The following is a 23,946-nucleotide window of genomic DNA, read 5'->3' on the forward strand; positions in this document are numbered from 1 at the left end:
CCAGCTTCCGGCACGAAGTAGGGTTGAGTTCTCAATATCATCCAGAGCCCAGAGTCAGCTGGTTTTCACTCCTGGGCTCTAGGCTTCGATTTTCGTGAGCCAACATGTGGCACGATCCTACACCAGTGCCAAAACTTGTGTGAGCCTTGGTGGGCGAGCCCGGCCCACTTAACTCCTTATTTTTAGATCCTCCTCCAGCACATTCCGGCCATTCATTTAATGAAACCTAAACCTCGCCTTTCCTATTTCAGATCATTAAACTTCCCATTGAGGATTTTGCTGTGTCTTTAAAATGACAGAGGTAACGAATGCCTACCGGGGTTGTGCAGAAGGAAGGAAAAGGCAGGTGGTGACATGTCCTCACTGTCAGAGCCCAGAGTTGTGTGGTTGGCCTGGGAGGACGGGAGGAACAGTTCCCGAGAGGAGAGAAGAGTGGGTGGTAGTCTAATCCCTGAAGAAGACCACGGGTTTACATCAAGCTTGGTTTTGTTTTTTGGATGGACCATGGCAGCATCATAGATATGCACTTTTTATCATGAAAAGGAGAAACAGTATCTTCCAAAGCAATATCTTTGGATGTAATGAGCATATTCTTTTATGGATACAAGTAGGAAAAAGTGGCTCATGAGAACTCTGCAATGATGTTCACGTGCAAGTTTAGTCAGTGTTTTATGTTTTATGGCACCTAGCAGGTTAGTTACTATTCAGTGAACAAACAAAGGAACAAAGGGCCCAGTGGCAGATGCCTTCCTGGGAGGGGATTTGGCAGTAAGCCAGCTGCACTGTCTTGACTCCATGTCTGCCACAGACCCCCGTCACTGAGAGGGTTCAGAGTGTGGCATGGAGTGGGACAGTGTGCAGCCATGCACCGTGGTGGTTTCCATCTTGGGTATTTATTTAGACAGTCACGTGGGCCTATGGCCGCAGCACTTATGTCCAACGAACGCAGCGCCTCGCTCTCCAGGGGAGGTCGGGGCCTGTGACCCCTGTCCTCAACACCCCCTTCCTACTCAGCAAATGTCAGCTCCAGTTGGAGGCCACATCTGTTGGTCTTTCTCTCTCGTAGCACACATGACACTCACGTATATATTTTCTTGGTTCCTTGTGCTTGTGCATCCAGATGCCGTCTTCCTCTTTCTTATATGCTGAGTTCTGTGTTGACTCTTCACCCACTTACCTCTTTTCATCCTCACAGTGAGTTCACGGGGGGAAATCCAGTTACAATTCCCATTTCCCCACTTACCTCTTTTCATCCTCACAGTGAGTTCACGGGGGGAAATCCAGTTACAATTCCCATTTCCCCAACACAAATACTGAGACTCAGAGAGCTGAGAAGCCTTGGCCAAGGTCACCCGGCTGGTGTGTGGCAGAGCCAGGATTTGAACTCGGGGCTGTCTGCCTCTGTTGCTTTAGCTCTACTGCTCTACCCTTGTGTGAATCAGAAGAGGAGAGCCAGCAAGGAAGGAGAAGGGGAGAAAGAAACAGATGTGACCATGTGGCAGTCCTAGCTCTTTAAGGGGTGAAAATTCTTTGTCTACCTTCTTAGTACGTAGTTGGTGGACTGGCTTGACCATCTCCGGGGCTGCCTCAGCTCTCTCCCACCGTGCTAAGACACTCTTCCCATTTCCCCGAGATTTACAGGAAGGACTACCCACTTTGGGGGGAGAGAGAGAGATGGCTGAGCGCCTCTCTAGGGTTCATTCCTAGCAGTGGGAGCGTGCCAAAGCAAATGGCAGAAGAGAATTCTACCTGGCCAGTGATGACGGTGTGCACTGCATCCATTTCTTTTTTAGACTAATGATGTCTGATTGTTTAAGTAGGGGCGAAGGAGAGCTGTTTATCAGGCCGTTGGATCTTAGGGCTGGAGTTGACCAGATCTTCAGTTGTGAATTGATCTGGCCATCCCACATCATCGTTTCACAAAGTAGAAATCCAGAGAACATCCATTAAACTGTAGGAACTGGAAGGTTTCCCAACGGCGAGCTGCTGGGAGCGTGGAAGCAGTTTCACATACAGGGCGCCCTTGGCGTTCCCCTAGGGAGGAGCAGTGGGTAGTGCGGCGAGCATGGTGAGCACGCACGGCCCATGGGCCTCCTCGGCACAGCTGCCTGGTGTGCACCGTTCCCTCACACGGACGGCTGAGCCCAGCTCCCTTTGGTGATACACACCAGATTGCTCAGCATAGCTTTATCCTGATGCAGTCAAGGGAAATTAGTCAACTGCAAGCTTGGATGATGCCACTAACAAGCTGGCGGGGGTTCAGAAGAGCAGATTCCTCCACTGTGGCCACGGCTCACACAGCGATGGCGAGCATGGTTTTGATTACTGCACATGTTCCTCCCTGATGAGGGCAAGAACATTTTGGTCTTCTTTACTTTCCAGCCCCCTCTGCAGCCCCCCACATGCACGGACCTTTACACTAGCCAAGTTGTTTCAGGTCTGTTGCCTCATTGGATCCTCACAGGAACCCCTGGAGGGTAAACAGAAGATGAATTAGCACCTTCTTATGTATACGAATCTGGGACCCAAGGTTCAGTGACTTTCCCAAGGCCACACAGGGAGTACATGGCAGGGCAGGATGTGGACCCAAGTGTCCTGACTCCCACCTGAGTACACAACCCCAGGAATCAATATTGATGATATGTATTCGGCAGAATGTAGATGAAGTTTAAAATTTACGTGGAAAATGGAACTGGGAAGTTTGGGACTGCAAGGTATAGGACACCTGAATAAAGGCTGCTTTAGCATATAGGCATCTCATATGATCTCACGGAAGAGATGTGGAGCAGGGTGGCTGCAGGTTTGGTACGATGCTTCAACAGTGTCCTCAAGGACCCACATTGGCTCTATCTTCCTGACCTTTGCTCTCCATTCTTAATCTGGTCACCCCATTGTTGCACAATGACTGCTACAACCCCACAATGGCATCCCAAATGGGAAGGAAGGAGAGAAGGAAGGCATTGGGTAGAGGAGAGTTTTCCCGTAATGACAAGAAAAAAACTCATTAAACTTTGCAGAAAATGAACCCTTACATTTTGTTGGCTGGGAATGAATCAAGGGACCATCTCTAGCTTCAAGACAAGCTAGGAAAGCATGCTTTCAGCAGAGGAGGATGGGATAGATGTGATTGGCTAAGTCTGGTTTTGCTTCAGGCTTTAAGAATGGGCATCTTGTCACTCTCAACCAGCTCAGTCAGCAAGGGAGACAGAGGACGGGGAAATAGCTGCTTTTTTCAACACCTGCCCGCCTCAGTCCAATATGGACTGGGAACGTTGGAGAGACTCTTCTTCAGGTTGGACTGTGAATTGCTTCCTGGATCCTCAGATGATGTTCCATTTGTGGACTGAAAGTCTTGGTCCCATTTGTCAAGGGCTAATTTCAGAATCGTGTAAATGTGTTTTTGTTTTGTTTTTTTTTTTTTTGGTCCATGCCTCCTCAGAGGAGATCTAAGCTCTATGACCATTGAGCGACAATTTTTCAAGTGCTTTTCTGTGACTAAGAACAAAGATTAAAGAGGGAGCAAAAGTCAGACTGATAGAAAGCATAGAATCTTGGGAGCCAGAGAAGAGAAATTGGGGGCTTTCAGGTCCTCAGGTCAGTAGCTATAAGGTCAGACTACCTGGGTTTGAATTAGGACTGCACCCCTTGTTTACTCCCCAGGGACTTTGGGCAAGTTGGCCATCCTTGGTTTGCCCTGGTTTCCCCATCTGTGAAGGGGGAGTAATTGGAAGGGCTTACCACATGAGGTTGAGGTGTCCCGTGAATGAAGTCTAGTCTGTGCCCAGGTGGAGTCAGGGCTCAGTAACAGTGAGTTGCATATATCAGTATTATCACTGCTCCTACTTGCTTATTAGCAAGCACCTCGGCACTGAAACAGGATAATCTCTGTCACTGTTGTAGCAGCTGTAGTTCTGGCCCTCTTCAGTCTGTCCCTGTAGTGTGTCCAGAAGCGGTGGGCCCAAGCTCATCTCTTTATTTCCCCCACTTCCCTGTGCATAGCCCTCCATGGTCCTCACTCCACACACTTCAAGTCCAAACCCCTTAGCCAGACTTTGCTTGAGAGCTGGGCCTGTGAGAGGTGGTTCTGGTTCCCTTCCTCTGGAGCTCTGGGCTGGGTTTTTGGTCGCTGCAGTGGAAACATGATGACACTCATTTGAATACGTTGTAGTTGGGCACCTACTGTGGGCCCACCCCTGTCGTTGTCACTAGGGGACATACTGAGGAACCGGATATGGACCCTTACGGTGTGGCCCCACCTGTGGTGAGGGATCCAGGCACCAGGCTGTTAGGATTTGGGAGTTTACAGGAGAGGAGCCTCACCTACACCACATGCTGCTTCCCAGAGGAGGCAGGAATGAGCTGATCCAGAGGATGAATGGGAATCAGCTGGGAGATGCTGGAGCAAGGCTCCAGGCAGAGGGCCCTGTGTGGGAGGACAAGATGGGATATATCAGAGGACAGGAAGGGAGTTAGGGCTGCCAGTGCCAAGTCTCTAGGGAGGGATAATGAATGAGTGAAGTTGGGAAGGTCAACAGGGCCAAGTGTCCAGAGCCCTACTGTACCCTGGGAAGGCTGATTTGCAGAGCAGTGGAAAGTGTGAATGGGATTGGCGGGATGCGGCATGATCCGATTTGTGTTTTAGAAGGATCCAGCCTCGCCACAGTGCAGAGAATCATGCTTGATGAGAGAAGTGAAGATAAGAGCACTCAAATTTCCACTCCCTAGTTGTGAGTTTGGACAAAAACAAATGGTCATATTCTGGGTATTCTGGGATAAAAAATAATGGGAAGGTCGGCATTGGCCTGTGTGGAAGGTGGTGTCACTGCTCATGAGCAGTGCTCTGACCCATACTCACAGAGCCTCCCAGAGTGACCGGGGAATATCAAGGTCCTTTCCTTTCCTCAATTCTGTTGTCACTCATGTGTGACCCACACACGGGTCCTTTGGCTCCATAAAACCAAAGACAGGAGCTGGAGCTATATCCACCCAAGTCTGGAATGCTCTTTAGATCCCACCTGGATCATGCACTGTCAGTCATGGCCACGGAGCCCCAGTGTTTGGAGCCACTCCTGAAGGACTGTCAGTTAACTGTATACACCCTGAACACTGCCATATATCAGCACATGCTCTAGAACTTCCTTCCTCAAACAAGGAAAGAATATTGGGCACTTAAGCACAATTTTATATAGGGGCACCGATTGAGAAAGTCACCTATGTGAACGAATCGAACCCCTAGTTATGTTGCTTCTTTGTTTGTTGGCATGTATCCTTAAGTTATTTGGTACCACTAAAATGGTTAATTGTGTTCTCTTGGCTATTTCATCTCTTTGCAGTATAATGAGGAGCTTCACTACGTGGAACCTTGCCTGAACGGGACATTGGTGCAAGCTGACAGGACAAACAAGGAGGTAGGGTCTGTGGCTGGGCAGGTGCATCAGGGGTCATGGCATGGCCTACTCTCCCTCACGGTAGTGGCTGACGCGAATTCTGTTCTACTTTTTAGGAACTCATCAAATGTATTGCCTTTAATCATGGCAATAAAATAATTACATTGAGTTCAGAAGCTCAGTAGTTCTGAAATACTTGCATTGATTTACTTTTTCTTGCTCTATGTACGTCCTGTGTCATGCTTGATACCTATGTTGAAACCATTGAAAGAAAATAGCTTTTGCTGAGATTTCAAAGAAAATTGAACCCACTTGTTAAATCTGTTGTTGCTCTTCCTACAGTTGATTAAATAATCGTTGGGGTATCTATGGGGGTAACTTGTCTCCCAGGTTAGAAGGTAAGCTTTATGAGGACAGGGATGATGTCTGCTCACTGCTGTGTGTTCAGTGCTCTGAGCATTGGAACAAATGAAGGATGTGTTAAAGGAGGACCTTGGGAAATGGGGCAAAAGTTTCTCTTCCTATTGGAGCATTCTGGGAAAATGCCCAGAATAGGTTTCTATAAAATAAATCCTTTTTCCCCTTATCCATCTTTAAACTTATGAGTACAGACCACTATAGCTACCACCATAGCACCCCCTACAGGGCCGGGTGACAATTTAGGTCAAATTAGCTGTGTAGCAACAATATCACACCTCCTAGGACACACAGCTGCCATTACTCGTGTTGTTTCGTTGTATTTGCCATGACGGGCTGCTCCTCTCCTGGAGAGCAGATTCCCACGAGGTGGCTCAGGGCACTGCCAGGGTAGGTTTCTGTGAAGTGCTGTGCCTGTGCTGGGGAGACCCCTCGTGGCTCAAGTGGGCAGGGAGTGGCATTGGTGCCATCTTAGGTGCAGGTGGCATTTCTGAGGGAGTGAACAACAGAGGATTAGGAGAAATTCATTCCAGCTAGAACACAGAGTGAAAAGGAAAAATTATACCAGAGCTAATGTCCAAGCTTCAATTTGAGGGGCAAGAAACACTGTAATAGGCTTTATGTTAGGAGGGTAGAAGAAGTGCATTGTAGCTCAAAGAGCAGGTGTATCCAGGGAATGTTTGTTCATGGTCACTTTGTAGGGAATGAATGATTTAAACCTATAGCCAAACTTTCCTAGGGACCTTCCCCTTGTTTGACCATTGCCTGGGTCTGGATTCTGCCCCATTCCCAATATTATAGCTTTGGAATATCCTCCAGAGCCTCAGATAGGTGTCCAGTGATGTTGCCTGCAACATTAAATAGAAAAGATGTTTGGGGTGCGTGGGTGGCTCTGTCAGTTGTGTGTCTGACTTCTGATTTCAGCTCAGGTCATAATCCCAGAGTTGTGGGATCAAGCCTGCATCGGGCTCTGTGCTGAGTGTGGAGCCTGCTTAAGATTCTTTCTCTCTCACTCTGCCCCCCACCCTGTCTAAAGTAAATAAATAAAAATTTAGAAAAGATGCTTAAAATGGTCACGGCCTCCCTTCAGATTGCTTCCCAAATAAACAAGGAGCAGTGTGATATTTGGATGTATGGAGTCTTATGAAAGGCAAAAAAGATTGTTAGATAAAGCAGGCTAAGCATTTATTTAAACCTGTCTTTGGAAATGTGTGAATATTGAAGACTGGAGCAGTTTTGAATATAAAAATGTATCTAGACATCTAATTCTGCCAATGAGGAACAGCCACATTCCAATCAGATTCTTCCCCTTACAACTAAAAAACCCTGGAGGTAACCCAATAAACAAGATTAGGAAGACTCTGGAAGGTGAAAAAGGAAGATGAGCTTCCTGGACTTAAATGAATGAGATGAGTTGCCTGGGTTTTCTTGTTGATTCCCACCATCTGTCTGAATGGAGCACTCCAGGACCCTCCCTCTCATACCTACAATAGGCAGAGACCAAAAATAATAATTAAAAAAAAAAAAAAGAATTCAAGAAAAGCCTGTTCCTTCTAGCCTAACAGCCAGGAAGGGGGTAGCCTCAAACAGAAAACCTTCTTGACAATACCTTTACTACTGCACACAAACACCAGTGGGATGACCATAGTGGGCAGCTTTCCACCCCTTCAGGGCTCAACGAGGAATCGACCTTCCACCTCACCCACATCCACTGGGCCCTTGTGCTATACCTCAACACAGAGACTGGCTGCTAGGAAAAAGATTATATACGATCCAGAGTCTTGTAACATAAAACCTAACGTGCCCAGAAAGCAGTCGAAAACCCCTAGTCATTCCCCAAACCAGGCAAATCACAACATGAATGAGAAAAGACCATCAACAGAAGCCAATGTTGACATGAATCAGATGTTGAAATTATAAAATTGCTTCAACAAGCAATTAGGAATTCTCTTGAAACAAGCGAAAAAAAAACTCAGCAAAGAAATAGAAGTTATTAAACAGAACCAAATGGAAATTATAGAACTGAAAAATACAGTCACCAAAATAGAAAGCTCACTGGACCAGCTCAGTAGTAGAGTAGAGATGACAGAAGACAAAATCAGTAAACTTCAGGACAAATCGATAGAAATTACCCAATTTGAACAGCCGAGAGAAAATGAACTGGAAGAAAATGAACAGAGTCTCAGGGACATGTGGAGTGATAACAGAAGAGCTAACATTCATAGCACAAAAGTCCTAGCAGAGGAGAGGCAGAGTAAGACTAGATATGTTGGCTGCAAGCTTCCTAAAATTAGTGAAAGGCATAAACAGACATATTCAAGAGGCTGAATAGACTCCAAATAGGATAAACCCAAGTCACTCCATGGCAGGGCACATCATAAATATAATTAGAAAAGGGGAGAAGAAATAACTTGATAGCCACAGAGAGAAGGGGCACATTGCTTAGATTACCTATTTGTATGGCAGCAGACTTCTCATATGAAATCATGGAGGCCAGAAGGAAGTGGCATAGCATCTTTTAAGTATTCAGGGAAAACAACCATCGATCCAGAACTCTGTATTCAGTGAAAATATGTTTAATGAATGAAGAGGAAATAAAGACATATGCAGATGAAAGAAAACTATGAAAATTTTTTACCAGCAAACCTACCCAGAAAAAAAATGGCTAGAGAAGTTACCTAAATAGAAGGGAAATAACAGAAAGAGGCTTGAATCTTCAAAAAGGACAGATATTGGAATGGGTAAAAATAGGAATAAGTGTAATAGAGTATCCTAATTATCAAGAGATTATTAGGTCATACTTGATAATTGAAGCAGAAATTATAGCATCATCTGATGTCGAGGCCACTGTTGCTGAGGAAACACTTAAGCCGATTATATTTTTAAAGTATGGAGGGTAAAAGGACCTAATTAGAAATAAGATTTCTACATCTTTCTGAAAGTGGTAAGTGCTGATATCAGTCAACAGTGATACATTACATATTCATATTACAACACCCAGAGCAATTAAGAAAACAATGAAAAGAGGTACAGGTATCCTCCACTTTTGAAAGTTCACTTTACACCGTTTTGCTTTTATAAAAGACCTACGTTAACACCTGTTTTTGCTAACCGAAAGATATCTGAAGAGGATTTTTACTTTTATAAAGAAAGACAAAAAGCAAAAATAGCATCCAGCATTTGTTTTGCTGTGAGTTATTATAGAGGCAGGGTGCACCCTGAACAGTGAGAGCAGTCCTGCCAAGCTCTTTCCCCAGGAATCACACTTCGCAACTTTGCATGAAGCCTCCAGAGCTTTGAACCTTGTCTGTGAGCATCTGTGCTTTATCTCCATTTATTTTGTGTGTCTCTTAGCAAGATGTGTCCTAAGGTGTCTGAAAAGCCTAGGAGATTATTTTTGGGTCTGGGAACATTCAAAAAAGTTTCCATATAAATTATTGGTAATTGCTTCTTTTCTTTACACCATTTTAGCTTATGACAAGTTTCATAGGAATGTTCTACTTGCGGATAGAGGGGGGAGTGTACTTAAAAAGTAACTCATAGGAATGTAAAAAATAAGACACAACAGGAAAAAGGATAAATTGACAGACTTAAGCCCTGCCGTATCACTAATGATCTTAAATGTAAATGGTCTGAGCACACGGATTAAAAGACAGAGGTTGGCAAGTGGATTTAAAAAAAAGTCTAATCATATGCCAACTACTAGAGTTTCACTTGAAATGCAATGACATAGATATGTTGAAAGTAAAAGGATGGAAAAGATATACCATGCAAATATTAATAAAAAAAAAAAAGCAGGAGTGGTTCTGTCAATATCAGATAAAGCCACCTTCAAAGCAAAGAAAATTACTATTACTAGAGACAAAGAAGGACAATACATAATAATAAAAGAATCAATCCACCAGGAAGACATGACAATGCTAGATGTGTTTGGACCAGAGTTTCAAATACGGAGTTTCAAAATACATGAAGCAAAAACTAATAGAACTGAGAGTAGAAATAGATAAACCTACAATTATAGCTGGGGACTTGGACACTTCACAGTCAGTAACTAATAGACTATTGAAAAGAAAGTCGGCAAGGATATAGAAGAACTGAACGACCGATAAGATCTAAATAACATCTATAGAACACTCTACCCAACAACAGCAGAATACACATTCTTTTCAGGCACTCATGGAACATTCACCAAGATAAAACATACTCAGGGTCGAAATACAAACCTTAATAACTTTAACAGAGTTAAAATCATATAGAGCATGCTTTCTGTTGATAATGGAATCAAACTAGAAATCAATAACAGAAAGATGACAGAAAAATCTCCAAACACTTAGAAATCAAGTATACCACTAAGTAATGCATGGAACAAATGGAAGTCTTGAAGGAAATTTTAAAAATATAAAACCTGGGGCTCCTGGGTGACTCAGTCGGTTAAGCATCTGACTTCAGCTCAGGTCACGATCTCACGGTCCGTGAGTTCGAGCCCCGCGTCGGGCTCTGGGCTGATGGCTCGGAGCCTGGAGCCTGCTTCTGATTCTGTGTCTCCCTCTCTCTCTCTGCCCCTCCCCTGTTCATGCTCTGTCTCTCTCTGTCTCAAAAATAAATAAACGTTAAAAAAAATTTTTTTTAAATATAAAACCAAATGAAAATGAAAAGACAATATATCAAAAGATGTGGCACAAAGCAATCAAGTGATGAGATAGAAAGTTACAGCACTATATCCTTATATTAAAAAGAGGAAAGCCTCAAATTAATAATCTAACTTCACACCACAAGAAATTAGAAAAAGGAGACCAAACTAAACCCAGAGCAAACAGAAGGAAGAAAATAATAAAGAGCAAAAATCAGTTAAATTGAAACAGGAAAACCACAGAGAAAAATCAATGACACCAAAATCCGGTTCTTCAAAAAAATTTTTTTATTTTTATTTTTTTTATTTTTTTTTTCAACGTTTATTTGTTTTTGGGACAGAGAGAGACAGAGCATGAATGGGGGAGGGTCAGAGAGAGAGGGAGACACAGAATCGGAAACAGGCTCCAGGCTCTGAGCCATCAGCCCAGAGCCTGACGCGGGGCTCGAACTCACGGACCGCGAGATCGTGACCTGGCTGAAGTCAGACGCCCAACCGACTGTGCCACCCAGGTGCCCCCAAAAAAATTTTTTTAAATTAATAAATCTCTAGAAAGACTGACATAAATAAAAGGAGAGACATCACAAATCACCAACATTAGGCATGAAATGGGGAATATCACTACAGAACTGCAGTGATTAAAAATTATTAATAAGGGAATATTACAAACAACTTTACACTCATGAATTTGACAACTTAGGAGAAATGAACCAAATCCTTAAAACTACAAGCTACTAAGATCCAACCAAGATGTAATAGATAACCTGAATAATCCTATAAACAATTAAAGAAATTTAATTCATAATTTAAAACTTCCAAAGAGAAATCTCAAGTCCCAGATGGTTTCACTGGACAATTCTAAATATTTTAAAGAATTACTATGAATTTTACAGAATCTCTTCCAGAAAATAGAAGAGGAGGGAAATCCCTCCAACTGATTTTATGAGTCTAGTGGTTCCCTGATAATCCAGACAAAAATGGTGCAGAAAAAGAAACCTATAGTTACCTTCCAGGGAGACTCCATGATGAGAAAAAGAAACCTATCAACCATAACCCTCATGAACTTACAGCAAGAGTCCTCAGCAACATTTTAGCACATCAAATCTAACTATGTATATATCTATATCTATAGAATAATATACCACCACCAAGTAGGATTTATTCCAGATATGCAAGTCTGGCTTGACATCAGTGTCAATCAATGTAATTCACCATATAAACAGGCCAGAGATGGAAAATCATATGATCATAGCAATTAACTCAGAGAAAGCATTTGATAAAATCCAACACACATTCATGATTAAAAAACAAAACAAAACAAAAACCTCTCATCAAAATAGGAACAGAGGTAACTTCCTCAAATTGGTATCGACCATCTACAAAAACCTACAGCTCATATCAGACTTAACAGTAAAGATTTGAAAGCCTTTTCTCTTACAATTGGGAACATGTAAGCATGTCCACACTTACCACTCTTATTCAACATAAGGTTGTAGGTTCTAGCCAGTACAATAAAACTAGGAAAACAACTAAATAGCATACAGTTCTGAAAAGAAAAAATTAAACTCTCCCTATTTTCAGATGACATGATTATATATGTAGAAAATTCCCTAGACTTTTCCAAAAAGGCAAAACCTGAACTAATAAATGAGTTAGACAAAGTTACATATACAAGATCAACACCCCAAAACCAATCCTATTTCTATATACTAACAATAAACATATGGAAACTGAAATTTAAAAACCAATACCATTTACAATTGTTCCAAAGAAATAAAGTTGAAAAAAAACATGTACAGGTTCTGTGTGATAAAAATTACAAAATGATCCTGAAAGAAATCAAGGCCTAATTAAATAATGGAAAGACTTACCATGTTCATAGATAGAAAGACTCAATATAGTAAAGATGTTAGTTCTTTTCTAATTGATCTGTAAGTTGAATGCAATTGCTATCAATTCCAGCAAGGTTTTTGTAGACATAGACAAGGGTATTTTAAATTTTACATATGCACAGGACCTAGAATAGTAAAACCATCATGGAAAGAATAAAAGTAGGAAGAATCAATATACCCTACACTGAAGCCTATTATAGTTACAGTAATCATGACAGTGTTGTGTTGATGAAGGAGTAAGCATATAAATCAGTGGAATAGAAGAAAGAACACAGAAATACACCCACACAAATATGCCCAACTGATTTTTGACAATGGTGCAAAAACAATCCAATGGAGAAAGACTACCCTTAATAAGTGGTGCTGGAGCAGTTGAACATCCATAAACAAAAAATGTACAAATAAAAAAAAAAAAACAGTTAAAAACACTTCACCTCGATCCAAACCTCCCCACTTAAACAAAATTTAACTTTAATGGATCAAAGACTTCACTGTAAAGTGGACAACTTTGACACTTTAAAAAAACATAGGAGAACATCTTCAGAATCTATTGATAGCAAAAGCACAATCCATAAAAGGAAAATTTGATACAATAGATCTCTCTCATTAAAATTAGAAAAAAAACCTTTTGCTGTGTGAAAGACCCTGATGAAAGGGTGAATGTGGCCTGCAAATATCCTCTCCAGTTATATTTGCAAGCCACATATCTGATAAAGAATGAGTATATAGAGAATACATAAATAACCCAAAGTCAACAGTAAGAACAAACAATCTGATTAGAAAATGGTCAAAAGACATGAAGAGACATTTTACTGAAGAGGGTAGATAGATGGCAAGTAAGTACATGCAAAGATATTCAACATGATTAGCTGGGGAAATGCAGATTAAAACCCCAATGAGATATCACTACACTCTTATCAGAATGGCTAGAATAAAAATTTTTTTAAAAAATTAAAAAAAATAAAGCCCCAAAATGCTAGTCAGGATGTGGAGAAATGGGGCTGTTAGAAATGTAAAATAGTATAGCCATTCTCAGGGCACCTGGGTGGCTCAGTTGGGTGAGCATCCAACTCTTGATTACGGCTCAGGTTATTATCTGATGGTTTCTGAGTTCGAGCCCTGTGTCAGGCTCTGCACTGATAGCAGGGAGCCTGCTTGGGATTCTCTGTCTTCCTCTCTCTCTGTCTCTGTCTCTCTCTCAAAATAAATAAATAAACATTTAAAAAGTAAAATGGTATAGCCATTCTGGGAAACATTTGGCAGATTCTCATAAAAACTGTACATGCAGTTATTTTGTGTTCCAGCAATCACACCCTTGGGCATTTATCTCAGACAAATGAAAACTTACATTCACGCAAAAATCTGTGTGCAGATATTCATAGCAGCCTTTATTCATAATAGCTTCAAACTTGAAACAACCCAGATATCCCTCAGGAGGTGAATGGTTAAACAAACTAATATATCCATGCCACAGAACAGTATTTAGCAATTAAAAAAGAAAAAAAAAAAAAAAGAACCAGTAATGCACGCAGTAGCTTGGATGAGTCTTTGAATCTTTGGGAATTATCGTGAGTTATATAAAAAAAAAAGCCAATCCCCAAATAATATATCTTGCATGATTCCATTCATATGCCATTCTTGAAATAACAAAAGTATAGAAATGGAGAGTAGATTAGTGGTGGCCTGGGGTTAGGGGTGGAAGCAGGGGCGAGGTGAGGGATTATAAAAGGGCAGCTGGAGGGATCTTTGTTGTAGCATAATAGTTCTATAGCCAGACTGCATCAGTGTCGATATCCTGGTCGTGATATTGTTCTGTAGTTTTGCAGCATGTAATTGGAGAACACTGGGTGAAGGGTATATGGTGTCTCTCTGTGTTATTTCTGACAACATTTGGATCTATAATTACCTTAAAATGAAAGTTTAATTAAAAATAATCTGCAGTATATGAGGAGATATTAAAAGGGGCTTTATCAAATCAGTGTGAATCCAATGTGTTAGGTTGCTTTATTTATCTTTTAAAAAGTACTAGTCGTAATTCAGTTTCTCATAGCAAGAGGTTACAATGTTTTTACCTTACAGGCTTTTTTATTTGGAGAAAATCTCAGAAGACAAATCGTTTATTTCATTGAAATATTGGGATATTTCAAAATAAAGGTGTGTTCCTTTGGTGAATTTGAACCAATTTCCATTTTTACCATCAAATTGATGTTAGGCCATTGTGCGTTCAGGACTCAGTGTCATGTGACAAAGACTGACAAATTCATGTAAAGCAAAATGAGAATTTATGTCAGTTCACCTAACCGCAAAGTCCTGGGGTGGAAAGAGTATATACCCATTGCACCTTAAACGTGATGTCAGGAGTCACCCCCCTCTCCCTGGCTGCCTCCTCTGTGTCTTCTGTGGACTCTGATGGATTCTGTTAGGCCAGATGCCCATCCTGGATGCATAATGCCATCTGCAGTGTGTGGGGCAGCCCAGTCAGCAGCATGGTCCAGGCCTGTGTAACTGTGGCTAGAAGGCAGGCCTTTGTTGGACAGACCTGTTTAGTGTTCCAGAACGAAAAGACTGTGGGTGACCAGGCCAGTACCTATGAGGTACATGCTCAGTAGAAGCATACATACATGCTCCGTAGAAGCATATAGGAATGAATGAATGAATGAATGAATGAATGAATGAATAGATGAGCCACTGGGAGAGGATTCTCACTGAAAATCAGATTTTCTTTTTGTTTCAATAGAAGATCCATGAAACATTAAAAACAAAAGCGTGAAGCTCATTCCCTTTTAAGATAACTAGAACAATCTGAATTAGATTGCGGTTGAAATTACCGGATTCCAGGTCGACAGTGCTCATTTGTTTAGACGAAATCCCCTGAATGGCAGCTTGGAACCATTCTCTCATGTTGTGTGTGAAATGGGGGTGGGGGATTGTGACCTTCTGTCTAAACCTGTGTGGAATTTGCAGTGCGCACAGTGATGCTAGCCTTCCGTCCTCTGAGCTCAGTAATTCTGACTGCAGCGTGCCAGGTCCTTTGCGATGCTTCATCTTTCACTCAAAATGTCCATGTGCCTCCTGACAAGTTCTCATGACAGCAAATAATTGAGATCCTTTCCTACCCGTACCTTTTCATCTCATGGCTGTTTCCCTGGTGGCCACTGTAGTGTGACTTCCAGCTAATGAAAGGGCTTCTCGACGGTGACATCTGGGATTATTATGTCATGTACCTTTAGTTCAGTGATATCAAGCTCTGGTCTTACCATATAATATGCTGGTGACATCCTGAGAAGCCAGAGCTAGATGATTTTAAGTAAAACAGTATTTGATGAAATTCATTCAAAATTTTTGAAAGAGGAGAGCATCTTAGTGAGTCTTGAAATAGAAGAGAGGTTAGGGTAAAAATGCCGGTCAAACTAAATTCACAGACCTCCTGTGATTTTGCTTGAAGTAGCCTATGGCACATCTTCCCTGAACAAGTGATCTCCAGGTTCTAAGTTTTTGGTTTTGTCTTTTAAAGGTATTGTTTGCTGTGTAGAGAGAATTTTGCTTTGCTGCTTTATGTACCGATTACTGACTTTTTTTTCTTTAAGGAGAAAGGAACCATGACCAATTGGATGAGCCTGGAGCTCAAATATAGAATTCAAATGAGTAAACTCTCATCCTAATCTACTTCAGACCTTCTGAACCATTCATCAGACCCAAAAATGAACCTCCTGTGGTCTCTCTGCAGGGGGAGGGAGGAAGGAGAGTGGTATGGTCTTTCTCTGGTTTTACAATGAAGATGTTCTGAAATCCACTGAATTTCATGGCTCTGTTTAAGATTCTCGTGTGAATATTTGTTGCAAAATCAACCCATCGGAGAATCCCATGTAACTCTCATCTTTGGCAGTTTTGACCTTTTCCTGTGGGATCAACAGACATTGAACTTCTGTGCATTGACGAAACTACACATCAGAATCACTGAATTTTGCCCAGCACCGTTGTTTTCTAGCCTGTGGTCCGTCAAAAGGGGCACCCGAGATTTTAAAACTTGCCCCCATGGCTTTATGGGCCTCCAGTGCACTTGCCAGTGATATGGGAGTGAGAGGTATGTCATGAGCTGTAAGCAGAAAGTAGCCCTCTGCATGTCACTGAGTGGTGGCTGCCCCCACGCCAAGAGAGAGCAAGTTTGCAGAGGGAACAAATACCAACCCACTTTCATTCAACACAGAACTAATAAAAGGTAGTGTGAATTGTGTCATGAGTACGTTAAAAATAACTTACACAGAGAAAGATTGGGAACAACTGAAATGTAAAGAAATTCTTCTAGACCCAATATAACTTAACACAATGCAGCTTTAAACAAGAATAAGGTATGTTTATGCATATTAGCATGAAAGAGTAATGGGGTGTACGATTAGATTAACTGTAGGTATGAAGTTCTGAGCAGATTTATAGAACGTACTCATCTGGCATAACTAAGACTTCATACCCACTCAATAGCAAATGTCCACACTGAGCCCCTTTTGCAATCAGAAATAAAATATTTTTTAATAATTAATTCCCTATCCTTGAAATTAATGCAAATGTTTTACCAAAAAAAGTATTTCTGTAGGTCTATAAATACAAGTCCAATTATCTTCCTATGGTTGTGAGAATGTCCTTTTTGCTAATTTCTTGATAGATCTTTCCGTTTGAAAATGGACTGATTTCTGCTTATCAAGGTCAAGAGATAATAGCCATATTTTAAATCCGTATCTCCCTATGAGTTTACATGAATTAGAATATTGCTACTAGTTGTCCAAATTCCTTGTGTAGTAGCTCTGTAGAGTTAAACATATGAAAATGGTGATCTAAGGCCTGTTTCTATAGGAGATGCATCCTAGAAATAATGCTCAGTTATTTATTTCCACCTTTATACTTTGTTACATATTTATATTTATTTGATAAAATTCACTTGTTTGAAAATAGCCAAACTACTGCTACATAGTTTGAGTTAAAACCATTAATTTAGCACAATTTTTTTTTGCTAATCTCCACTGCAGTATAGCGTGCTGATTATGAGTTCCATAAGAGTCTAGATCAGGGGTCAGCAAATGTTTTTGTTAAGGGCCAGATAATAAATATTTTAGGCTTTGTGGGCTATGTGGGCTCTGCTGTAATGACTCGGCATTGACATTGTGGCATGAAAGCAGCTATAGGCAATACATAAACAGATGGACAAGGCTGTGTTCCAATAAAACTTTATTTACAAAAATTGGCACAGGTTCATATGGTCCATGGGCTGTAGTTTGCTGATCGCTGGTCTAGATTGTAGACAACACTAGAAGAGGTCTGTTATTGAATAAAGAACATACATTACATCAGGTTAAAATCTTTCAGAAAGGGCCACATGGAAATCGGTGGTTGAGAGCTGGAATAGACTGTGTCATTTTCATTTGGTCTTCTCATTTAACTGTTGTGGTAAACGAGGGGTTGAGCCAACCTGAACCTTTGGCTCAATTTTTACTTTGAATAGACTGGCCAGCTCACTGATTTCTATTGCTTGGTTCTGTGTAAGCTGAGAACTATTTGACTTAAGGGCAAGAAAACATGGATATATGTTGTGAGTAATGGTGAATATAAAAAATAATACCACCAATAATACAGTATTTTACAATTCAGAAATACTTCTCTTTTGATTCTCGTGGTTATTACCTTTGTTATTCCCAACGTATACATCTGGAGCCCTGGGCTGAGATGCATATGGTCAGCGGAGCTGGCAGAGGAATGGTAGTGGGGGATGCAGAGTGTGTGAATGTCTCTCACAGGTACATGCAATCAGTATATACAGAATCCCATCACCAGTACCAATCTTATGTTCCAGATCCTTCCACTACCCTCACTACCTGAGCAGGTAGGGTTATCTTTCTCACATGGTTCAACGGTACTTCATGCTACTACAGTCTTGCTGTGTGGAGAAAGCCCAATTCAGATTTAGGTTTTAAAAGAATGCCATTGAATACGATGTGTTGGGGGTGTCTGTGTGATAAGCTATCCTTATGCAGCTGTAGTGTCCGCCCTACTAGAAAGGGCTGAACCACATGTCTGCATGAAGTGTAAAGCAAATGATAATCCAGAAGTTTGTTCATCATTTTTCTCTCCCCATGTGGGAGTCCATTGAGTTCTTTATCTTGACCTTCTCTGTGGCTGCACATGGCAGGTCTGCTGCAAGCTGTGTGTGTGCCTGTGCGTGTGCGTGTGCGTGTGCGTGTGTGTGTGTGTGCTGCTCCCATCTCTTGGTTCTACCACTCAGCTAAGGAGTTGACTATTGAAGTAAAATGGTGTCCTGTGGTTGCTTGGGGGTGGCCTGGTGGTTGTGCCCTGCCATTTTCCCCAGTCCCCAGCCAGAAAACACTATGGAGACCACCTTTTATAAACTCCGTCCTCTACTCCCCATGCTTTCACTGACCGTGCCTTGATTTGCCCAGTGACAGCTGTTTGGGCCCCAGTGGCCTTGTCTGTGTTTCATTTCAGCATCCCATTAAACACATAGATGGCCCTCTTCCTGAGGCTTCTTCTCTGGTGCCGTCTTGATGTCTCAAGTTGTGTGGGGCTTTGGGGTGGCATAAATAAAAACTATCAAACCCTGAGACCCCAGGGGGTAGTTTCCCAGATACACTCAGATATCTTATCATAAACGTGCGCACCTCATTTACTCAAAGAACATAGATCTGTTCACTACTTAGACTACAGTGGGGGACCAAAGCTACTTACCCTATATGGGACCCCTTCAACCCTCAGAGACCGTTGACTCTCACTTGACACACAGTTTTAACCAATTTGAGTGTTAGCTGACATTGAAGGGAAAACAGTTGGGTGGGCAGGGCAGGGCCAGCAGAACTATCTGGAGACACTGTTCTCTTTCAGCATTCCCCATCCCAGGCATGGTTCCTGCTTTTATCCAGATGCCCAAAATGTAAACGTACAAGGTCCCCACTGGGTCCCTTCCTCAGTCTCCAAACCCCATACTGACACTTCTTCCTCAAGTCTCTGCTCTCTCCCACACCTCTGCTCCAGATGCCTGTCTCCTGGTCCTGGCCCCCATGATCACTGTCTTCCTCTGCATCTCAGAAGTGGCCTCCATACAGAATTCCTTGCCTGAGGTCCTCCCTACAGCACACCTGCTTCTGCTCCGGAGGCAGAGGGGCCTGGTGATGCAACAAAACTGCTCTGTGCCTTCTCTGCTTACCTCCCTTCATGGCCCCCTGTTGTTTTGGGATAAGGGCAAACTCCCTGCTCATAACCACGGGGGATACATCCCCTGGTGTTAAGGGCCAGATAGCAAGTATCTGTATGGCCCTCCTGTCAAGGTCTAAGTGGTAAGAAGCACCCCAACTTGGATGATTGCATTATTAGGCCCCTCCTTATCCAGTCTTCCATTATAAGCCTCCTGTTTAATCCCTGTGTTTTTATCTCTTGCTTTTATGGCATTTCCCCACCCCCTGTTCTCCATTAGCTCGCTCTCTCTCTTCTCCTCCCTTCTTCCCTCTTTCTTTCCTGACCCAGCCATGTTGAAGTCCCTCTATTCTCAAGGTCATCGTGCACCTTCTTAAAACCAGGCCTTTATATAACATTCTGTTTCCGCTCCCTGGGACATACTATCTCTCTCCTCCCCTGCACCCCCTGTGCCTGGTGAACTGTTTTCATCCTCTGATCTCAGATAAAATACCATTCTCTTTAGGATACCTTCCTTCCCACCCACGTTAGGGCTCTGCACCCCTGTAGTTTCCTCGTGAGGCTGTGTGCTGACCTGGCTTCTCTCTGCCCTCCCCACCGGTTGGGGCCTCCTGGATGATGTCATGCTCTTCCTATTTCCAGCCCATCCAGTGTTGGAACAGGCTGCCCCTAAAGAGCACTGAAGGAAGAAAGGAGCAAACCAGATCCAGTCTTTGGGCCAAAACCCTGTCAAGGTCTCCTACAGCACTAGAATGAAATCTAGCCTCCTTTCTAGGTGAGTGCAGCCTCGGGGGATACCACCCTGCCGGCCTGTCTGCACTGTCCCCGTGCTCTGGGTGCACAGGGCCTCCTGCCCCTTTCTTTGCCTCCAGCTTTCTCCTGGAAGAAAGAGACACGCTCCTTCATTTTGTTACATCTTAGACCAAAGGTCACCTTCCCTGACCCCCTCCTCCTTGCCACTCTGCTCCCATTCTTGAAGCTCTTGTGACAGAGATTTCTTTCTTTTTTACTTATCTGTCCACTTGCCTGCCTCTTACCCGCCTTTACCACAACCTGAAGTCTACTCTGCAAACTCTCACGCTCTGCATTTTATTACTGCTGCATCTCTTAGAAGGATCGTGGGCCCAAGAGAGCTGCTCTGTTGGTGAGTGAAGGGAGGAAGGGATATTAGTTTCCTCATCCTGCTCTAGCTAAAAATGGAGCTTCAAGTCTTTAGTAAAAGGAGAAGTTAGAAGTGGGCAAAGTGACGGTTGAAAAATGGGAGATGACAGTCTGATGTTTGCGAGCAGGGGTTGGAGGGGGGTAACAAAAGCTGTTTAGGTACAACAGGCAGGAAGACGCAGGCAGCCACTTGGCGTGTCTGGTATTTGGGGGCAAGTTACAGTAATATACTTATACAGTATACAGTAATATACAGTAATATACAGTAATATACAGTAATATCCATTAGCATTAATGTTCAGCCTGGCAGTTTGAGCTACTGGGGTGAATTTAAACTATCCTCAGTTGTCTGTATTTTATTTTATTTAAAAAAATTTTTTTTACGTTTATTTATTTTTGAGACAGAGAGAGACAGAGCATGAACGGGGGAGGGTCAGAGAGAGGGAGACACAGAATCTGAAGCAGGCTACAGGCTCTGAGCTGTCAGCACAGAGCCCAACGCGGGGCTTGAACTCACAGACCGCGAGATCATGACCTGAGCCGAAGTCGGCCGCTTAACCGACTGAGCCACCCAGGCGCCCCCAGTTGTCTGTATTTTAGAGAGAGGAGGTGACTTTAGAGGTGGAAGTGCCTGGTGGTTGAGAACAAGGTGAACGTAGCTGCACGTCTTGGCCATGGGACTGGCTGTGGGGCAGTGGGCCACCTTACCTCTGAAGGCTGCCCTTTCCATCCACAGAATCAGTGGTACCCTTCCTTCCTATACCTCTCACCCCAAAAGGTTGACATACAGAAAAACAGTGTATGAAAGATAAACTGCACTCTCCAGGATGAGACACTTTCCGGAGCATTCTCCCAGAGGAACGAGCCTTCTGCATCAGGTTCTCAAGTGCATAAATGACCTCCCAGCCACCCACCCTTTGACATTTTTTTAAACTTTTTTTTAATGTTTATTTTTTTGAGAGAGAAACAGAGCATCAGCAGGGGAAGGGCAGAGAGAGAAGAGACACAGAATCTGAAGCAGACTCTAGGCTACGAGCTGTCAGCACAGAGCCCAGCATGGGGCTCAAATTCATGGACCGCAAGGTCATGACCTGAGCCAAAGTCGGACGCTTAACCGACTGAGCCACCCAGACTCCCCTTTGCCTTTTTTAGTGGCAACACCCACTAAGCTAGAATGTGCCATCCATGATTTCACAAATGTTTAGTTAATGACGATGGGAATTTTACCTTAGGATGTGCCACAGAAATAGGCCAACGGTTGGATGCACACATGTTTTTGGCCATCAGTAAACAGAACGGTCTTTGAGTAAAATGTGACTAAGCGACCCAGAGCATGTAGCCCACTTTACAGGCCATGCCAGAGATGTGTTTGAATAACACTGTTTGTGACTGTAGTCAAGAGGCTGGAGTTTTGGCTAGCATCACATGTCTGAAAAACCCTCGCTTTACGCTGAAATCCATGTGATTCTTATGGCAGGTGCCATGGATAGGAAGATACACAAGAAAGTGCAGCTGGCAAGAGGTCCCACCACGCATTTTAAAATCCTGTCCTGTTGAGTGGCTCGCAGGGGTAGGCAGCTTGGCTCCTCTCGTTGTAACTGGCTAGAACATCACAAGTCTGATCAAGATAATGGGGACACAAGTCATGCCTCCCTCAAGCTTGCGTGTCGACTCCTTACTTTCTAAGCCCTCGTCTTATCTCTCCTTTCATTTGGTCATCACCGACTCCGTGGGAGAGGAAATCACACCGTGCAGTCTCATCCAGGGACTTGTTCAGAATAAAAAGCTATTAGGAGGGACCGTCTTATACTGCTCTTTTTGTAGATCAAAAAATGGGCGAATGTTAGCCATTTCCTGTGAGTCCACCCTGATACTTCAGAGTTTCTCTTAGATGTTGCTCTGGCCAGTCCTTGTTAATTGGAGGTGACCTCAGATGTAACCTATTAGCTCATGTGCTCCCAATTTTGTTGTATTGCAGATTCAATTAATATCACTATCAATTGCATTAATTAAGTGTGCAGGAGCCTACAAGCAAGTAAAGTAATTAATAATTTAAAAAAACCAACATGGCAGGCAACACGATGGGCTTTCCTGTGAAGGTTACCCTGCCAGTGTGGGAAAGGAGCCTTGTAGTCTGCCCTCTATCTTCAGTCATTTCTGGGGGGATCAAGCCTGTTGCTTTTGCCCAAGCTGGTTAAAATGAGCTATGAGAGATCACCCAGGGTTTTGATGCCACATGACTTCACCTTGCGCTTGTTTCTCAGGTCTGGGTCTGGATGCAATCTGAGCATTAACTGGCCCCCTGGCCACACACGCAGAGCCTGGGGAGGGGCTGGCTGCCAGGCTCCCTGGCTCAGCCTCGAGCATGACCTCTGAGCCTAGGGAGGAACCGTCCAGACGCCAGGCCGGGACCCTCCACTCTGCCCGTCAAGGGCTCTGGAGGTGTGGGCCAGCTGGCAGGGGCCCTGCGCAGTCCCCCAACTTTGAAGTCCAGGACCAGGGGGAGCTGAGTGCAGTTCCCAGGCAGAAGCTGCCATCTCACCTGAACCTGGCCAGCTCTGCATCCTTGAGCTTTTGTGGGATGCGGCCTGTCGCCTCCCAGGAGAGCAGGGGTGATGAGATACAATGGCCCGTTTGGGTAGAAGGCCCAACAGTAACAGAAGGAACCTCCTGCAGCCTTCTCCCTCCTCCCTAAGCCCACTGAGCTTCTGTCCTCGGGTCCCATTGCCGTCTCCTCTTCAGGAGCCGTCTCTTCTCCCATGAAACACACCTACTGCACAAAGCAGAAACTATTTCCACTTGTGTCTCTGCCTCTTCCTTGTCTTTACAGAGAGAAGATGTCCTTCTATTGATAATACTTAAAATATTCACCTTAAATCCAGAAGCTTTCTTGTGTATTTGCCGCAAGCTCTTGCCGAGTTGAGCTGGACTGAGCTCATTTAACAGCTAGCTGGGTCTTCAACGAGAGCATCCAGCGCAGATCAGCGTGCCCTGGTTGGAACTGATTTTTCATGATCATTCCATGGGGCCGGGGGTGGGGGGGAGGGGCTCAGAAGCCACGTGCCTGGCTTTTCCTCAAGGACAGGTTTGTGGAAGTGCAGACTGCGGGGTAACCAAGATAATGTAGTGTGCTGCGAGGCACAGAGGGAGCTGCCTCGTAAATGGAGCCCTCCCGCTGCACTTGTTGTTGGCTTGCTTTCTCGCCAGCTATGTGAGCCTCCCACACGATGGCTTCATTGTGTGTACATCTAATGAGCCGTGCTTG

At 43.4% G+C, this 23,946-nt stretch overlaps 1 protein-coding gene across 1 annotated transcript in view; it reads left to right on the forward strand.

Annotated features, from left to right (window-relative positions):
• CACNA2D3 (calcium voltage-gated channel auxiliary subunit alpha2delta 3) overlaps window positions 1-23,946 on the forward strand; it is an 858,555-nt gene that overhangs the window by 400,345 nt on the left and 434,264 nt on the right. The window contains exon 9 of the mRNA XM_042979174.1: window positions 5,334-5,408. Coding sequence (XP_042835108.1) covers window positions 5,334-5,408 — 75 coding nt within the window. The remainder of the gene's footprint in view (window positions 1-5,333; window positions 5,409-23,946) is intronic.

This window comes from Panthera tigris, chromosome A2 (genome assembly GCF_018350195.1).
Source record: "Panthera tigris isolate Pti1 chromosome A2, P.tigris_Pti1_mat1.1, whole genome shotgun sequence".
NCBI lineage: Eukaryota > Metazoa > Chordata > Mammalia > Carnivora > Felidae > Panthera > Panthera tigris.